This window comes from Arachis duranensis, chromosome 3 (genome assembly GCF_000817695.3).
Source record: "Arachis duranensis cultivar V14167 chromosome 3, aradu.V14167.gnm2.J7QH, whole genome shotgun sequence".
In the NCBI taxonomy this organism is placed as follows: domain Eukaryota; kingdom Viridiplantae; phylum Streptophyta; class Magnoliopsida; order Fabales; family Fabaceae; genus Arachis; species Arachis duranensis.
The window spans coordinates 128,120,182-128,133,937 of NC_029774.3; the positions used below are offsets into that span (position 1 = coordinate 128,120,182).

A 13,756-nucleotide genomic window follows, 5' to 3' on the forward strand; every position below is an offset into this window, starting at 1 on the left:
AATCAAAAAGTACAATACTCTGATTGATAACGTAAACGAAACAGATAAAGAATAAGTTAGCGCGAGAAGATATACAAGAAAGTGCCAAAAATACAGATATCAAGACTCAAGACTCGGTTTGCGAAGATAACCGGTCCGAACATAGAAGTATCAAAACCTGAATCTCCAGTATCACCTCTAAGAGGAATTAATACAGCATACATATAATAGGTGGAGATAATAAGTATCTAAGCAAATACAATTAACCAAAATAAACCCAAGAGATAAAGATCTTCACAACATCAGAAGCTTCCAGCATGCCTCAGCGAGGAGCCTCACGTCCTGTATCTGAAAACCACAAAATTCGTATGGGTGAGAACCGGAGGTTCTCAGAATGGTAACAGTACCCACATATCTAACATATAATGTCCTGGGAAAGTCAAAGACAATCCTAGAACTTCCAACAGATAATTAAAACTTAAAATAGAACTAAACCATGAAATTAAAATATGCAACTAGCTAAGGGTCTTCAGAGCTATCTAAAACTCCCCTTTCCAACTCCTTCGAACCTCCCAACTGCCTGCGGAACAATGCAACAAACACCATTATTACAAACAGAAAAATCACAAATAGGATTCAATATAGCAAATAATCAAGTAGCATTTAGTTATGCAATCACTTAGGCAATCAAAATAAGACATATAAATGCATATGATGCATGCCTGTCCTAGTGGTTGATGAGTCCCATCAGTCGGTTATAGAGCCAACCCGACAAGTCCTAGTAGCTAACCATTGGACTGTCCATCGGTCGAGCATCCCCAACTCGAGTAATTCTCAATCATAAACATAATCATAATCATAATCATACAACACCCACACTGGTGTTTATCTATGGGGGCGAGCTCATCCGAAACTTTCATAGTGTCTGGCCACCCTTGTGACATAGGACCAGCAGAGTATCGAGTCTCAACCTGGAGCACGTGGTGGCTAGTCACTGCTTTCATCCAGGGAAACTCGTATCTCAGATAATCATTTCACATTTTCATTCATAACATTCCATAATCATTCATTCTGACCATATCATCACACATCATAACCCGGGGCAAGTGGGGGCAAAACCACAACTCTTGCGCTCACTCGGGAAACCTCTATACTAACCAACCTGGAGCAAGTGGGGCGAAACCACAATCCTTGCATCTACCCAGGAGGTACGTTCTCATATGCCCAGGAAGAACCAAGGAGGGGATCCTAACCTCCCACCATCTCGTTGGGGGAGATTTTACAATACCAGGGGGAACAAGGAAGGAGATCCTCACCTTCCACCATCTCTCTGGGGTCGCACTTTCGAGAAAGAGAACTTAAGATAAAATAATCATTCACATTTTTATTTCCAACCATAAATCATAATTTATCATAGCCATCTGGCTCATAACATAATCCATAACCAGCCAATAATCATTATTAAATACAGCCCTTCGACTCATGGCATACACCGCACTTCCATCATCATCCTCAGCAACTCATACAATCATCATTAATCATAATTCATCATTAACTCTCCCCTTACTTCACCCTCAAGCTACCACTCTTCCTAGCTTCCTCTCATTACTAGGCATACTATAAGGATTTAGGACTAAACGAATGAAAATGGAGGTTTAGAAGTTTAAAATTCGGTTTTAATAAACACAAAAGTCATATTTGCTGAAAATAGGGTCACAAAAGATTATAAGCTTGCTGGAAAGGTGAAACATTTAAAAACAAGGTTTTTAAAAAAAAAACAGGGCAGTGTGCGTACGCACAGGAGTAAAATTTTCCAATTCTGTTCGCTTGCACAAGGCGTGCGAATGCCCTCAACTGAATATGCTTCCCAACGTGTGTGTGCGCACAAGGCTGTGCGTGCGCACAACTTGCAAAACTTCATTGGTTGTGTGCGCGCACAAAGCGTGCTAACGCTCCCAGCAGGAGCCATATCCCTGTGCGTGCGTACGCACAAGGCTGTGCGTGCGCACAAGTTCAAAAATCCACAGAGTGTGCGTGTACACACAAACCAGAAATCACAAATTCTGCAGAATTCACAGAATTCAAATTTCAGGCCCCAACTTTCAATGATCATATCTATCCAACAAAGATGACGTAAGCTCGGACCAGAACGAGCTCAAGTAGTTGAAGAACAGGCTCAAGCCCTAGAGGCTGGATTTATTAGGGAAGTCAAGTATCCGACATCGTTAGCAAATGTGGTGCTGGTAAAAAAGCAAAATGGGAACTGAAGGATATGCGTTGATTATACCGACCTCAACTAAGGCTGTCCAAAGGACCCATGTCCCCTACCCAATATTGACGCCTTCATAGATTCCCCTTCATGATCCCAGTACCTATCGTTCATGGACGCCTACTCGGGATATAATCAAATCCCGATGGACAAGTCGGACCAGGAGAAAATGTCGTTCATCACAGCTAGAGTAAACTACTGCTACGTGGTCATGTCATTTGGATTGAAAAATGCAGGAGCCACATATCAAATATTGATAAGATGTTCGCACCTCACTTCGGAAACCTAATGGAGTTATACGTGGACGACATGTTAGTGAAAACCAAGGATAAGGCAAACCTCTTGTCCGACCTCTCACATGTCTTCAGCACCATAAGAAGACATGGGATGAGGTTAAATCTCACCAAATGCACTTTTGCAATGGAAGCAGGAAAATTTCCAGGGTTCATGCTCACGTAGAGGGGAAGTGAGGCCAACCCTGACAAGTGTAGAACAATCTTAGAAATGAGAAGTTCGACTTGTTTGAAGGAAGGCCAACAGTTGAATGGCCGACTTGCAGCCTTATCCAGATTTTTTGGCAGGATCAGCCTTGAGATCCTTGCCACTTTTTTTACTACTTAGAAAAGGATGTCAATTTGAGTAGACTTTTGAATGGGAAGAAGCCTTTCAGGAATTCAAAAAATTCTTAAGTCAACTACCCATCCTTACCCGGCCAGAAATGGGTTAAGAACTAGTGTTGTACCTAGCTGTCACTAAGAAGGCAGTAGCATCAGCACTAATACGAGAAGATGAGGTCAGACAGCATCACATTTATTTTACTAGTAAAGTCTTACATGGGCCAGAATTAAGGTATAAAAAAATAGAGAAATTTGCATACGCCTTAATCATGGCCTCTAGAAGACTCCAACCTTACTTCCAGGCACACACTATAAGAGTCCAGACAAATCAACCCATCAACACAGATCCTTCAGAAGACAGACATAGCGGGTCGGATGGTACAGTGGCCTATAGAACTATCCGAGTTTGACCTCAGGTATGAAACTCGGACAGCCATTAAAGCTCAGTGCCTCACCGACTTCGTAGAAAAATATATAGGTGATAAAACTGAAACTTCTACGACCTGGGACATCTATGTAGATGGGTCCTCCAATAAAGTCGGCAGTGGTGCCGGCATCATCCTGGTCAATGAAGAAGGAACTCAAATAGAGGTTTCCTTGAAATTTGAGTTCTTTGCTTCAAACAATCAGGCTAAGTATGAAGCCCTAATTGTAGGCTTGAAACTACAAAAGAAGTCGGCGCGACTAAAGTAGTAGTCTTTAGTGATTCTCAGATAGTAACTTCCCAAATCAATGGAGATTACTAGGCAAAAGATTCCAACATGAGGAGATACTTAGAAAAAATGCTTGAGCATCTACAATAATTCCCTGATACCGAGGTTCGACATATAACTTGGAAACTTAACAGCAGAGAAGATGTCCTTCTTAAGTTGGCAAGTACTAAATCCGAGGGAAATAATAGAAGTCTCATACAATAAACTCTCCAGGAGCTTTCAGTTTTCAAGTCGAACAACAAGACAGACATTCTACCCGTCTCCGACTAAAACCTCGAATAGATGACTACTTATGTCGAATATCTAAAATTCGACATCCTTCCCAAGGAATAAAAGGAAGCCAAGAAAATTCGAAGGGAAGCACAAAGTACAAAACGTCCTTTATAGAAGAGGAGTTTCTGCACCCTTACTGAAATGTGTTTCGACTTGTAGAATTGATGAAGACCTGGAGGAAATACATAATGGCATTTGCGAAAACCATCTCGGAGCCCGATCCTTGGCTAGAAAGGTAATCCGAGCAGGATTCTTCTGGCCGACTTTGCAAAAGGACGCAATTGACTTTGTCAAAAAGTGTCTGCCATGCCAGATGCATGCCAACTTCCACATCGCTCCACCCGAAAAGCTTATCAGTGTAACCTCTCCATGGCCTTTTGCAAAATGGAGGTTGGACCTACTCGGACATTTTCCTCAAGCCCCTATACAGGTTAAGTACCTAATTGTGGGAGTGGATTACTTCACTAAGTGGATAGAAGATGAACCATTAGCTACCATCACAGCACAAAGAAGTCGGAAGTTCCTAACTTCCTATATAAGAATATCATTACACGGTTTGGATTTCCTCGCTCCATCCCCACAGATAATGGTACACAATTCACCGACTCTACATTCAGAAATTTAGTGGCAAGTATGAAGATCAAGCGCTAGTTCATGTCAGTGGAACATCCTCAAGATAATGGGCAAGTTGAAGCAGCCAATAAAGTTATATTAGCTGGGTTGAAGAAAAAGCTGCAGTATGCAAAGGGAGCTCGGACAGAAGAGCTCCCACAAGTATTATGGGCTTACCGAACAACACCTCTTTCCATGACTGGAGAAATACTCTTCTGACTTGCATACAAAATAGAAGCCATGATCCCAGTAGAGGTCAATGAACAAAGTCCAAGGATAAGATTTTATGATGAGGTCGGGAATGTTTAGGCCCACAAAGAAAAATTTGAACTCCTCCAAAAAATCTGAGAATAAGCCCAGATAAGAAAAGCAACACTAAAGCAAAGGACGTCGGCCAGATATAATAGAAACGTCATACGAAGAAGCTTTGCCAAAAATGACCTAGTCCTGATGAGAAATGACATTGAGACAAACAAGTCGGGCAAAGGGAAGCTTGCTGCAAACTGAAAATGACCTTTCAAGATAACTGAAGTCTTGAGAAAAGGCTATTACAGAGTTTCTGACTTAAACGGAGCTGAGCTCCAAAGGTCATGGCATGCTTGCAATTTGAAGAGATATTACAGCTAGAAGCGCACCTCGCTCCCTGATGTAGTCTTTTTTCCGACTTCACGGTTTTTTTCTGAGAAGGGTTTTCCTGAAGGGGGTTTTAATGAGGCATTAAAGCGGGGACTAGGGGCAAGAAAGTTATCCCTTAGTAGCAAGCCATTCTTGTAAATGACAAGTCATCAATAACAATATCTCTTTTTATTTCATTACTGTTTTTCTACGGTACACACTGACTTAAGCTCGAAAAATCACAAAAATCTATTGCCCGACCTACATGGTCGACAAAGATAAAGTGACGAGGTGCAAGTCGGTGTAAAGAGGCTATGAAGGATGATTATATGAACTCGGAGAATAAACCGACTTATAAGTCGAAAAGCACCCGAGCAGAATAAAATGCATCACAAAAATAACCTAACTTACGAAAACAATTCAATAACAAAACAAATTGGTCGTTCGCACCGAAGTAATGAAAAACAAAACTTCTCTTTAAAAATCCCAAAGTAAAGGATACTCATTAAAGGCTTCCACAAAAGCCTCAAGAACAGCTCAACAACAGATGAGAAATTCGACATGCAATCAAGCATATTAAAAATCCTAAGATAAAAGGTAACTCATAGATATAGGGACCTTTTTCTAAAGAAACAATTATGACTTCTTAGAGCAAAAAACAAAAGTTGTTGGAGTCCTATCCGAAAGGACTAATATCCTCAAATAAAGGGAAATTGTTGTTAAAAGTCCTTTTATAAAGGACCAAAGTCAACAAAAGCATATAAAAACTACACAAAATGGAAGTGTTCGTAAAGAGGACCCACAAGTCAGGCCTTAACTGAAATATTAAACATAGCCAATTAAAGGATTCTGATCATGAGCTGGAGAAGAATCAGGTTCGGCGGAGGAAGTCGGAGGATTCTCTTCTGTTGGAGTTGCTTTTGGCTGAAGGGAGGAACTCAGCATCACCTCCTCGGGAGCAACGACTTCTTGAGGAGGAGACTCAACCAAGCGCTGACCAGCAGTCTTCAGCTCGGAGTCAGTAGGTGGATGGGGAGGAGAGACGATCTTCCCGTCAACTACGATCTTGTCAGGATGAAGAGGGGATAAGTCCAAGTCGGGAGCAAGAACCTGAACATGCTTTTTCGAAATTTCAAACACCTCTTCTGTTCCCTCAGCAACTGACTCCTCCAAATCAACATAGTCCTCCCTAAGTTGCTTCACCTCCTCCTTTAAATCCATGTTCTCCCAAAAAATTCAGTCATAGTTTTGTTCGGCCTTCTTCAGTAAACATTCGGCCCGAGCACAGGAAACTGAGGATTGTTTTTCTTTTTCCCGAGCTTTAGAGAGCTCGGTTTCCAGGACAACTTCTCCTCCTTCAGTCCCTTCTCTCTCTCCCAAAGAGAAGCCACCTTGGCCTAAAGGGCGTCGAAAGAATGCTAAGTAGCATTCAAAGGAGTCCTCTCCAATTCTTTCAGAAAAGTAGAGCAAACCCAAGCAGTTCAGATCCCCCCTCAGATCAAGACTCGGAGATGGTTTTTAATCGAAACATCATCCATGGCAACAAAGCTATGAGGAAGGATGTTTTTCTAACAAAGCTTAGTCCATCAAACACAGTATCATAAACAATGGAGCCACTAGATTCTGAGGTCTTTCTTTTCTTAGAACTCGGCTTTGAAAAGGGAGGAACAGGGGGGTGGAAGCAAAAGGAGGAGGAGGAGGAAGAATGTTTTCCGATTTGTCCTGAGAAGAAGTACTCGTGTCGGACTTGCTTGGGGAAGGGGTATCCGACTTGCCACTCTCCTGCAGCTGAGCAGCTCGAGCTCGGGTGTTCCTCTTGGCCTTTTGGACTTTTTGGTAAGCCTTGGAACAGCTTTTCATTTTTTCTACAAAAAGAATAATAGACGTCAACCCACAAGTCGAAAAAACGAAAAAACGAGCAAGGTATACATAAAATAATGATAAAAACTACCTAGCTCGGTATGAACATAACTCGGAGTCCCGAGAAGGAACTTTTTGGTATCAAGGTTTGGAGCCCGTCCCCAAGCCTCTCGGAAGAACTCAACTATAGCCTCCTCAACCTCATTCAAGTCTATCAAATTATATTTCTCGACAGGGGCTGCTTCTACCCAGTACAATGGGAAATGGTGTTCATTATTCCCCTTCAGAAAGAAGGGATGGTAACCCTCAACAGCATGGACTTTAAAAAAAAAGTTCTTAAAATCATAGAATGACTCGTCAAAAATGGAAAAAACTTTTCAACCTTGGATAACTCGGAAGGAAACCCACTGTTGTTTATTTTTATTCGAAGTGGCGCTGAAGGGTTTGTTAAGATGAAATAAAAAGAAAAAGATCTTCAAAGAAATCGGAAAATCAGGCTCGCGACTCACAAGCTAGTAGGTCTTCATAAAGCCCCATAAATTTGGGTGCAATTGGGAAAGAGCGACTTTACAACAAGACAAAACCTCAGTTTCAAAATCGGAAAAAGGAAATGTCACCCTCAGTCGGGTGAAAAGACAATCATACATGAAAATAAACTGTGATTCTGAATTAACAACTCGGCCAAAGCAAACTTGGTCTTCAGGGTTAGGGGCAACTAACTCATACTTCACCTCATCACCATTACAACTACAAAGCCTATAGTACTTGTGAAACTCATCTACTATGGTACTTGTGAAACTCATCTACAAAACCACTATCTACCATAGGAACCGCACAGAGAACCGAAGAATCTACCCATCTCAACAGCTCCTCAGGAACCCTCGAATACATTTTTGAAATAGTTGGGCGAGACATTTGGAAAAGATATACCTACATTATAGAAAAAGAAAGCGTTACTACCAATCTCAAACAAAAGAAATACCTTTTACATAACAAAACAACAAACAAACACAGAGGGAGTATCTTTGTGGAAACGTAAATGATATTGTTCTAAAAAAGCCACAACAATCTCATTTAGGGATATCTTAACACACAAAGAAGATCACGGCAAAAATACAATGAAATTGCCGTAACCGCCATAAAACTATCAACAGTCATAGGTTCACTGATAAAAATTTTGCATACAAACAATGATTCCTAAGGCAGTGAAATACTACATAAAGTAAGAAATCCAACCTTTTCTCGAAGGAGTCAAAGGAAGATAACGGCGTGGTAAGAGCAGCAAAGAAGTCTTCCCAAATGCTCCACGCTCTTTACAGTCCTTAAAAGAAAGAACAATGTTTCCACGCAGGGAGTCTGGAGAAGAAGGAAAAGAAGAAGGCTTTAACGAAGGAGAGAAAAGAAAAACTTAAGGGAGAAAACTTAATTTGATATCGCAGCTCCTCTATATTTTGTTACATCACATGCCAATTCTGATCTTTATAATTATAGATTATAAGTCAACATTAGGTAGTAAATTGTGGGAGTAGGCGCATACAATATATATATATATATATATAGGGACGGATCCAAAAAATTTTGATAATGAGCACAAAATATATATAATGTTATAATAATTTTCATAATATTTTATATGTTATAATAATTTTCATAATAAAAATATTATGTTTATATAAAAAATTAGCTATCAAATAATCTATTATAAATTTGTGTATAAATACATATATCGTTTAACTTATTTTTAATATGTATTTCGTATTTCCAAATTTATATTTTAAGGTTTATTTTATATAAGTGATTATTTTATGTAAATATAACATAATTATTGTTATAATTATATTTTGTGATCGTAAAATATGATTAGGTTTCAAAATATCTAATTACAAATTAAAATATTAAAATAGTAATTTAAATAATAACATATAATTTAAATTTAAATTTTTTATATTTCATATTTTGAAACCTTGATAATATAATTAAAATATCTTTTTTTGTATATGTCGTAAAACAATTATTTAAAACTCAACTTTCATACAATTAGCTCTTGATGATATTCATAGTTAAAAAAGTTTATTCAATTAGTGTAGTTATTATGAAAAAAACTAAAGCTAATTTTAAAAGAAGAAACACAAATGAATAGATAATATTCTTTCAAGTCAATTTCTAAGAAAGAATATCAATCTTATTTAAATTTAAAAATTGATCATTATAATAGACTTCTAATACGAAGTTCTCAAATTGACTATCAAGTGTCGAAAGTTGAATAAAAAATTATTGTGAGGTCAAATTTAATAATTTAATGGGAGCAAATAAATATTATTATTATATACTACTCAATAAAATTCCAAATTATAGTGGGGCACTTGCCCCCACACCCACGAGTGAATCTGTCCCTGTGTGTAACTTATAGTTAGGGGTAATAAGGGGACCTAGTCAGGCCAGCTAGCGTAACTTGTTAAAAAGGTGGACGGGCTAGAAAATTAAGACAGTCATACATCAAAAGTTCGCCTAATTCGCACCACTTAAACTGTGGGTAGAGGTGGAAACAGGTTGGACCAGGCCAGACTTTACTCCTAACAGGTCTGGCCTATCATGTAATCAATTGGCCTGAGCATGGTTGCAGCCTGTTTTAGGCTTATTTTAAAGTACTAAATCTAGCATGTTATTCAGTCTGGCCTGGCCTATGATAATTTTTTTTACAAAAATAAAAATATTATTTAAAAAAATTATTTTTTAATAAAAATAGTTATATGTAATATATCATATATTTAATATTTATAAAAAATTTTAAACTTTTAACAATACAAAACTATTTATAATTAAATATAATAAATTTAAAATATCTCATAATTTTGTTAATAATAAAAAAATTATTTATATATATATAATTATGTGTTAACAGAGCCAAGCAGGCTTGACAGGCCAATAAGGCTAATTAGTGAACTTAGGCCTGGCCTATTATCATAATAAGGTTTTTATAAGAGCCTGAGCCTGTGCCTATTTTATAACAGACAAGGCCAGGCCAAGCCAAACACAGGCTAGACTACAAGCCCCTGACAGGCTGCCTGACCTTTTTCCACCCCAACCGCGAATTTTGCCAGGGCGGGACGGGCTTTCTCGCTGAGCTCAGCTTTTTTGAAGATATTCTAATTCAGTGTTTTGAATTATGTTTTACTTTTGGTTGATTATATTCTAAACTTGTAGATATTTTAATAATATATATTTTGGACAATATTTATTTTACTTTGGACAATGTTGGTTTTATAATTTTGTTTCAAAAGACTTAGTTTATAATTATGTTTATTACATATTTATAATTATAAAGACTTTAATATTTGTGAATTTAGAAATTATAATTTTTTACGTCTTTAGAAATTATAAATTTATTAAAATAGTTGTGAAATTATATATATTATTTAATACTTAATAATAAAAAAATAATATTTGACGGGCTTAACCTGCCAGTCCACTGTTAAATAAGTCAGAGTAAACTTTTGGTAGGACGAGACGGGACGGATTTCTCCGCTTGCCATCCCTGCTCACAGTGTGTGCTCAACAATGCTTCTAAAATTTTACGTTTTTCTTCCACTTCTGTTTTCAAAGGTAAATTGGTTCTAATTACTATAGATATGTTGAAACACCTTAAGAAATAAGAATAGAATTTTCACACACACAAAAGAAAATTGTCATGAAATACAATAAAAATGTAATTTTTAATTTTTTAAAAAAATTAATTTTTATATTAATGTTCAAACTAAGTCAGAATAAAAAAATCTTATTTACAATTTTATTATTATTAAAAATTAAAATATTTAAATTATTCCTAATAAACAGATAAAAAAACCACAAAAATAAAACAACAAAGAACACAAAATTATTTATCTTATCCATGCAATAAGTTATTCTAAATTATGAATTTGAATTTAAATGTTTTCTCTACATTCTTTTATTTTTATATTTATAATTTTTGTGTATTATATTTATTATTATATTTTTATAATAGAATTTATTAATCTTATTAGGTAAAATAAATTAAATAAAAAAATTAATCATAAATAATAATAATAGTTAAAAATTATAATGTATTAAAAAAGAGTACTAAGAGTATTAAAAATATACTATATAAAAAACATATAAAAAAAAGTATATAAAAAAATTAAACATGTATAAAAAAATAATATTATAATTTAATATCATGTCTTTTTAAGTAATTATCTATCTAAAAATAATTTTAATTAATATTATCCAAACAATTTTTATTTTATCAAAATTAATTTTGGTAAAGAGTTGCCAAACATAAATTATGTTGATACAAATTTACTTTTATCTAAAATCAATTCTATAAAATCACTTTTATTCAAACTCCGATTTGACTAACCATAATCCAAACACACACTCAATCATTGGATCATCTGTTAGATTAAGTTACTAATTAGTTAGTATTATATTTTTTAAGCATACTTTTAGATATTAAAAATATCATATAACTACGATGAATAGAAAAACTACGTTATGACCAATGAAAGTATTTTTGTGTTTTTATAATTTATAAATGTTCAATAAAATTTAATATTTATTTTAAGAATAGTATATAATAAAAAGTTAAATTAATTTAATAGAAATAAATATAAATATAAAATTAAATAAATATAAAAGTAAAAAAATTTAAAGTATATATATTTAATTAGCATATATATTAGCAAAGGTAAACTTAGTTTAATAGCAAAAAAATCAAGTTTATCATTTGTCAAGGATATTTTGAAATTAATTCCAAAATCTTTACCACTATACTAGTCTACTAGAAGTTTCTTTCGTACTTTAGTGCCGCATAACTTTTACACAGAATAGGCCGTATCGGATCGAATGGAATATAGTTTAAAATTCTATTAGATCTGCACTGTACTCATCGGATCGGATCAGATACGATATCCGTAATTTTATGTCGAATCCGATCCGATCTAATCCGTAAATATGTGGATTAGATCGGATATCGAATATATCCGCATAATTTAAGAAAAACTGTTTTCAAATTCTATTTGGCTATTTTTACAAAAAAAAAAATCATTTTTCACGCGTTTAAGTATATTTAATTCTAAAATATTATCAATAAAAGTTCTTTTGAATAAAAAAATAATAACACAAGATTTAAGTTTAATTATTTTAAGTCGAAGTACAATATAAAAAATAAAAAACAAGATATCATAAAATTTATAAAACAACACACTAAAATTCATATCACATTATGATTTATTTTCTTAAATTATGTTATTTATATGTGATGTGCGGATATACGAATTTGCAAATCGGATCCGCGGATATCACTGTCAAATCCGCAATCCGATCCTATCATACTGTGGATCGGATCCAATCCAATCCGATAATTTTGTAGATCGGATAATATCCGCAAAAATTTGGATCGAATACGGATAATTACCGCGAATATACGGATATTATCCAATCCATGTGCAACTTTACTATTGGCAGATATGATTCGATTCTAATATCAATGCCAACTATACAAAAAAATTAAAAAAGAAAATAGAATTTAAGACCATAGTGACGATTCATTTGTCTCAAAAGTAATTACACCTAATTTCAAATTTTAGTTAAAACTGCATCCAGATAAAAAAAACTTAAAAATATTGTATGCATAAGCCTGTGCGAGTGATATTTTAATGTTTAGAATTGAGGTTGTTTAACATTAAAAAGGCCATAACGCAGCGTTTGTTTTTAGTAGATATATCTATTAAAATATAAATAAGAGATTATACGAGAGTATTTATATTATTAACAATTATGAAAGATACGGCCATATATAGATACTAATTAAAATTATATTTTGTGTTTTTCTAAAATATTAAAACACAAATGTTGAAAGATACTAATTTTTTTTCTAATTTTTTGTCCTATTTAATTTATCAAACATAATATAAAATTAATGTCTAATAAAATAAATGTACTTGTATTTGTATAATTAATTATGGCACTGTTTAATTAATTTTTTTAAATAAATTTAAATATTAGATCGTTAGTAATAAATGTACTCTAACAAAGATATTGGATGGCTAGTAAACATCCTATGTTTAGGGATGACAAAATTCTTCGAGACGCGGAGATCTCTGTCGGACTGTCCCGAATGGGGATCCGACTATGGAGAATTTTTTCTGTGACAATGAGGATGGGCGACAAAATTTTTCCGAGGCAGGCGAAATTCATAAATTTACTGAATTGTTCTTAATAATTTATTTCTCATATATATTTTTTAGTCATTTCACACACACATACACACAATATATATATATATATATAAACCCAAAACTCCTAATCCCCGTTTGCATAACTCGTTTTCAATTCAGAAATCCCTAACGCTGTCCATACTCCATCCAACTTCTCTACAGTCACCTCTCGCCGCTTTCCCTTCTCACTGCATCGTCGCACTTCACCGTGCCATGATCCTCACTGCGTTGTGCTCTCTATTTGCGGCGTTCCTTTCCGTAACTTTCTCGTTGTGTCCATTCTCCTCTCTTGCCGCGTCTCCCACCTTGTCCACTTCTCGTTCCCCCACTACGTCATTTCGAAAGAAGTCACCATCTTGTCGCTTAGATTTTTTTGTATAAAATCTTGTTATTTTTGTATAGAATGGATACTTACATCTCTATTCATATGGAAATTAATAATTAGTTATAACTATCATATAGATGAGGAATAAGGTCCCCGCGGTGAATGAGGATGGGGAGCAATATTCTCCCACGGTAGGAAAGCATCCTCCGCCCTGCCCCGCCCTGTGGAGGCAGGGATGAAGAGCAAGAAAGCATCCT

General features: G+C 35.3%; 1 protein-coding gene across 4 annotated transcripts; it reads right to left on the reverse strand.

Annotated features, from left to right (window-relative positions):
* Positions 1–293: 293 nt before the first annotated feature.
* On the reverse strand, positions 294–8,365 carry LOC127745827 (uncharacterized). 4 transcript variants are annotated; one of them, XR_008007436.1, is made up of 3 exons: positions 8,175–8,365; positions 7,794–7,868; positions 294–559 (listed from the first exon to the last, which is right to left on the reverse strand). XR_008007436.1 is itself a non-coding variant. In XM_052259765.1 (2 exons), exon 2 carries the CDS (start codon positions 6,297–6,299, stop codon positions 5,904–5,906), a length of 396 nt encoding a protein of 131 aa, XP_052115725.1. In that variant the 5' UTR covers positions 6,300–6,943; positions 8,175–8,199; the 3' UTR covers positions 5,883–5,903. The 4 variants fall into 4 exon arrangements, 2 of the variants coding, with proteins under 2 accessions (XP_052115725.1, XP_052115724.1); XM_052259765.1 differs by lacking the exons at positions 294–559; positions 7,794–7,868 and adding an exon at positions 5,883–6,943 and having other exon boundaries at positions 8,175–8,199; XM_052259764.1 differs by lacking the exons at positions 294–559; positions 7,794–7,868; positions 8,175–8,365 and adding exons at positions 5,883–6,943; positions 7,030–7,328.
* Positions 8,366–13,756: the final 5,391 nt, after the last annotated feature.

Coding starts and splice junctions, on each gene's coding strand:
- LOC127745827 (XM_052259765.1), bottom strand. CDS start 6,299: ATGGATTTAAAGGAGGAGGTGAAGCAACTTAGGGAGGACTATGTTGAT.